The sequence below is a fragment of the Olea europaea genome, chromosome 3 (assembly GCF_002742605.1).
Source record: "Olea europaea var. sylvestris chromosome 3, O_europaea_v1, whole genome shotgun sequence".
Taxonomy (NCBI): Eukaryota; Viridiplantae; Streptophyta; class Magnoliopsida; order Lamiales; family Oleaceae; genus Olea; species Olea europaea.
In genome coordinates, this window is record NC_036239.1 from 9,882,600 (window position 1) to 9,888,213 (window position 5,614).

At 44.7% G+C, this 5,614-nt stretch overlaps 1 protein-coding gene across 1 annotated transcript; it reads right to left on the reverse strand.

Moving 5' to 3' along the window:
* Positions 1-3,136: 3,136 nt before the first annotated feature.
* LOC111378249 lies at positions 3,137-4,769 on the reverse strand. The gene is made up of 3 exons (XM_023001421.1): positions 4,094-4,769; positions 3,678-4,022; positions 3,137-3,414 (listed from the first exon to the last, which is right to left on the reverse strand). Exons 1-3 carry the CDS (start codon positions 4,767-4,769, stop codon positions 3,137-3,139), a joined length of 1,299 nt encoding a protein of 432 aa, XP_022857189.1.
* Between the last annotated feature and the right edge of the window lie 845 nt (positions 4,770-5,614).

Here is a 5,614-nt window from a genome sequence, read left to right on the forward strand (position 1 = left end):
TACACAGAGACGAGCTGAGGTAATAAGATCATTACCTAAAAAGCAAAGGTCCTTCAAGTTTGTGATCTCAGATTCGAACTTATACCGGGCTGGTTTGTTGCAAATAGGAGCTTCAAGTTGGGCTCCTTCCAGTTTAAGTAATATTTAACCCTCGTTCGCGGTTGTGGTTTCTTTATGTATATACATATTTATTGAGTGTTTCGCTGTTTTCTCAGCTCATCAAGACGAGATGCGAGGCTACAAGGCAGCGACTGTGGCCAAAGGAAAAAAGAGAGATGTCCCAGAACGGTTGGAGAGACGTTCTGAAGAGGTGGAGGAGGAGGTTCCACTGAAGAGGAACCGATTTGCGCCCCCGGTAGCACTGAGGATTCCTGAGGCAGTGCTTTTACCGAGCCCTACTCTGTCGTCTCCTTCTTTGCCTTCCCCAGCTGCACCTTCTACTATTGGGACCACTTCTGTGAACTTGCAGGATAGGTGCCCAGATTTACAGAGGTCGAGCTGGGAAAGTTTGGTGGGACACCAACCAGAGATATTTTTAGATTATCTCCAAGCTCCTTCTCCTTCTAGGGGGATGACTGTCGCACTCACTTCACCATTGAGGGAGTCAGCCAATCTGCTTACCCGAAATTAGGGTGAGAGAGAGTAGGGCTACTTGAATGAGATGCCCATTGGTGAGGCCTTGGTCACTACTTAGCTCCATGGTCACCGATCAATTTTATACATGATGGCAGTGGCGGATAAGGTATACTTCTTACTTTAAGGTTTTTTGAGCAACTGTTTTAATGACTTACTTGATTTTTGATTTTTGAAAAACAGGTGAAGTCTGAGCTGGACAAACTTATAGAGGTAAAGGATCAGGCCTCTATCTTTATAACAGCATGGAGGCTGAAAAGACCCAGTTTGCTCTGAGTGAGAAGGAGTATGAAGAGAAGCTGAATCAGATGGGGATCGAGCTGAACTCTAGGATCGATGTCGAGGAAAGATTGATGGGGGAGATAAGGGTATTGAGGGCCTCGGAGGAAGAGGCCAGAGCTCAAGCTGATAAGAAGTGCGGCAAAGTCAAGGAGACCATCCGAAGGTACAAGAGGCCAACAAAAGGGTAAGGGAGGCCACCAAAAGGGCTGAAGAGGCTGAGGCCAAGGTTGATAGAGCGGTGGAGGCTTGGAAGGAGTCCTCCAAGTTTGACGTCGTAGCCCAAGATGTCTATGTGGTAGCACTGGAGGAGCTGGTGGGGCACATCAGGAGGGAGAGGCTTGATATTAATGTGGCTTTTCTGGATAAGGTGCTGGAGGGGCAGAAGGAGGAGCTGCGAAGGTTGCCTGAGACTGCTGGAGTCCGGGTGTTACCAGTAGCCCACGATGTTGAGGATAGTACCCCAGTCCCCCAAGACCCCTAGGTGGTTAAAAAAACATTATTTTTGGTATTTAGTTTTGCAATATGTTTTTGGCTTATGAATGAACTTTGTTTTGACATTTTATGGCATTTTGTTTGGAATGGATAACTGTTTATGCTCAATACAGTTTCTTTAGTAGAGATCTTTTTTTTTTTTTTTAAATATTTAGCTAAATTTGTAAGAGTGTCACAGTAGCATGTAGAATTACCTTGAATGAATTTTATCTAGTTGTGCAGTACCTGCTTTCCAAACCAGGCTTATGCATTGGGCATTTTTACTAAGTGTAATACCGCGTACGGGCTTAGCTCGTCTTGCGTGTAGAGCAGGGCATTGAAAATTTCCACTAAGGGTTGCACTGTGTACGACCTTAGATTGGCCTGCGTATGGAGCAGGGCTTTATAAAATTTCTTAGGAGGAATTTTTCACTAAGTGTCGCAGCACATACGACCTTAGATCGACCTGCGTATGGAGCAGGGCTCTATAAGATTCTTTAGGAGGAATTTTCCATTAAGTGTCGCAGTACATACGACCTTAGATTGGCATGCGTATGGAGCAGGGTTTTATAAGATTTGTTAGGAGGAATTTTCCACTAAGTGTCGCAGCACATACGACCTTAGATTGGCATGCGTATGGAGCAGGGTTTTATAAGATTTGTTAGGAGGAATTTTCCACTAAGTGTCGCAGCACATACGACCTTAGATCGGCATGACCTTAGATCGGCCTGCGTATAGAGCAGGGCTTTGTAAGATTCTGACAAATTGCTGAATAAAATGTTCAAAAATAGAAAGTCTCTTTTTATTGATGTGATTGACTTTACAAGGGGGGCTTTATATGGGCTTTTCCCATTCACTGATAGTACTGCTAAAGGTGTTCAACATTCCAAGGGTGGGGTAAGGGTCTACCCCCCAAGTCTTCCAGTTCATATGCCCCTTTTAGCAGGACCTTCATTATATGATAGGGACCTTCATAATTCGGACCCAGGCATCCACTACCGATCTCTCTTTTGGGGAGGAATACCTTTCGTAAGACGAGGGATCCTACCTCAAATTTTCTCTTTCGCACTTTTTGATTGTAGTACTTGGCATTCAGCTGTTTGTAAACGGCATTCTTGAGTTCGGCGTTGTTCATTTTCTCCTCAGTTAGGTTGAGTTTCGTGCGAAGAGCTATGTGGTTCATTTCTTCGTCATAATCAGTTATGCACAGTGAGGGAATGCTGACTTCTAGTGGGATCATGGCCTCTACGCTGAAAGCCAGTGAGAACGGGGTTTCTCCCGTGCTTGTCCTTGCAGTAGTGCGATAAGACCATAGCACACTGGGGAGTTCTTCGGCCATCTTCCTTTAAACAAGTCAAGTTTTGCTTTCAATATGTGCTTAATAATCTTGTTAATGGCTTTGACTTGGCTGTTTGTTTGTGGATGGTTCGGTGATGAGAAATGTTTCTTGATGCCGAACTCTTCGCAAAAATCTGAAATTCGTGCATTGTCGAACTATTTTTCATTGTCCGTAACAATGGAGTGAGGTATGTCGAACTTGCAGATCACTGACTTCTACAAAAATTTGGTTGTTTTTTGTTCGTGATGGTGACAATTGGCTCTGCCTCGGCCGATTTAGTGAAGTAATCCACTGCGACGATGACAAATTTTACCCCTCCTTTTCCAATGGGCATGGGTCCAATTAGGTCGATCCCCCATTTTGCAAAGAGCCAAGGTGTTGTTACTGGGTTCAGTTCGCGCGGTGGAGTATTTACGATGGGGACGAGCGCTGGCACTTGTCACATCTTTTGACAAATTCAAGGAAATCACGTCTTATTGCAGGCCAAAAGTATCCTTGTTGTATGATCTTGTGGACTAGTGAGAGTCTACCGGAATGGTTTTCACATATTCCTTCGTGAATGTCCTGCAGGGCGTGCTGAGCTTCTCCTTCGTTCAAGTACCTTAACAAGGGTGTAGAATATCCCCATTTGTATTGTATATTATCAATGAGTGTATACCTGACCGACCTTATTCGGAGCTTTCTAGCCTCTGCAGAGTTTTAGGGATATTTCCCAATTTTCAGGTAAGCGATGATATCGTCCTGCCAAGTTGGTTTGGGGTATATCATCATAAGGACCACTTTAGCTAGCTCGGTGGACGGTAGGGATATTCTTTCTATGGGGATGCTATCAAACTCTTCGATTCCCTCACTGGTGGTTGGACGGGCCAGTGCATCGACGTGACCGTTCTGAGATCACGAAATTTGTTTTGACTTGGGTGGTGTTGAACTTTTCAAGTTCTTTTTTCACAACTCGTAGGTAATTCCATCCTGTCTTCTTTCGCCATATATACACCGTTGACCTGATTCACGACTAGTTGGGAGTCGCTGTGTAGGATCAGGTCGGAGATCCCTAACCCTGAGACCATCCTTGCTCCGGCAATGAGAGCTTCATACTCAGCCTCATTATTTGAGGCTTTAAAGTTAAATGACAATGCTTTATAGAATATACGATGATCAGGGATGATTAATACGACGCCGGCTCCAGATCGTTCTCCGGTAGATGAACCGTCGACATAAAGTTTCCAAGGGGTTTCATTCTGTTGTTCCCCAATTAGGACGTTGTAGAACTCAGAGACAAAGTCGATGAGTGCTTGGCCTTTATGGAGGAACAAGGCGTGTATTTGATGTCGAATTGTCCAAGTTCTACTGCCCATTTTACCATCCAACCAGAGGTGTCGGGCCTTTGCAGCGTTTGCCTCAATGAAGAGTTGGTAAGGACCTCAATGGGGTGTTCCAAGAAATATGGCCTCAGTTTTTGCCCTACCGTCAGTAGGGTGAATGCCAATTTCTCTACAAGCGAATATCTGAGCTCAGCTTCGTGAAGAGCTTTGCTTACGTAATAAACCGGGTGTTGAATGCCATTTTCTTCTTGGGTTAGAACGACACTAATGGCATGCTCTGAAATAGATAAATATAGTTTTAGGGTCTCGCCTGCCTTAGGTTTTGAAAGCAATAGAGACCGGGCTAATTGTCTCTTTAACTCGTTAAAGGTGTCATGGAATTCTTTGGTCCATTCGAACTTCTTTCCTCCTCGTAACGTGTCGAAGAAGGGTTTGCAGTGGTCCGTAGACTTGGAGACGAACCGACTGAGGGCGGATACCCTTCCGATTAAACTTTGTACCTCTCTGGGTTTGGTTGGAGGCTTCATTTGGATGAGAGTTTGTATTTTTTCAGGATTTGCCTCGATTTTTCGGTTGTTTACAATGTAACCTAGGAATCTTCCAGAACTGACCCCGAAAGCACATTTCCTCGGGTTCAACTTCATTTCATATTTCCTCAGTATATCAAACATTTCGGTCAGGTGCTGACAGCGGTCCTTGGCCTTGATGCTTTTGACCAGCATATCATCAACATACACTTACATTGTCTTTCCGATTTGCTGGGAAAACATGAAATTCACAAGTCGTTGGTAGGTGGCGTCAGCGTTTTTGAGACCAAATGACATTACTCTGTAGCAGTAAAGACCTCGGTCAGTTACAAACGAGGTATGTTCCTGATCAGGGCCATACATCGGTATCTAGTTGTATCTGGAATACACATCCATGAAGCTGAGTAGTTCGTGTCCGGTAGTGACGTCCACCGTTTGATCTATTCTCGGCAATAGAAAGCTGTTTTTGGGGCATGCTTTATTGAGATCGGTGAAATCTATGCATACCCTCCAATCTCCGTTGTGTTTTTTCACAAGGACCGGATTCGCGACCCACTTCGGGTATTTTGCTTCATGGAGAAAACCGTTGTTCAATAGCTTTTGCACCTCCTTGTTGAGTGCTTCATAACTTTCAGGGTTCAGAGGTCGTCGTTTTTGCTGCTTTGGCCGAACTGAAGGATCCACCTGTAATTTGTGGCATGCTATTCTGGGATCTATTCATCTCATGTTACTGTGATCCCAAGTGAAGACATTAAGGTTTTGTTTAAGGAAAGCCACAATCTTGCTTCGGGTGGAGAGCTGCAGCTCGTACCCGACTTTGAGCTCCTTTGTTTGGTCCTTGGCACAGACTCAAACTCCTTCTAGTTCTTCAACGGGTTCTCCGTCTTCAATCCTGGTCCGTGGGTCTAAGGGAATGAGTTTGGATTCCCATATATTTGCCATATGTACTCCCGGGAAGCTGCGTTAATGGTTGGCACAGGCTTTTCATTGACATCTTTCAGCGAGCTCCCTGTTTCCTTTGACTTTCCCCCACACCATGG

Bases quoted from the DNA above. Each gene is read 5' to 3' on its own strand.
- LOC111378249 (XM_023001421.1), bottom strand. From the start codon at position 4,769: ATGCTGGTCAAAAGCATCAAGGCCAAGGACCGCTGTCAGCACCTGACC. The intron at 4,023-4,093 runs GTTGGATGGTAA...TCCTCCATAAAG, and splicing joins GCAAAGGCCCGACACCTCTG to GCCAAGCACTCATCGACTTT. The intron at 3,415-3,677 runs GTTGTGAAAAAA...AAAACTCTGCAG, and splicing joins CAGGATGGAATTACCTACGA to AGGCTAGAAAGCTCCGAATA.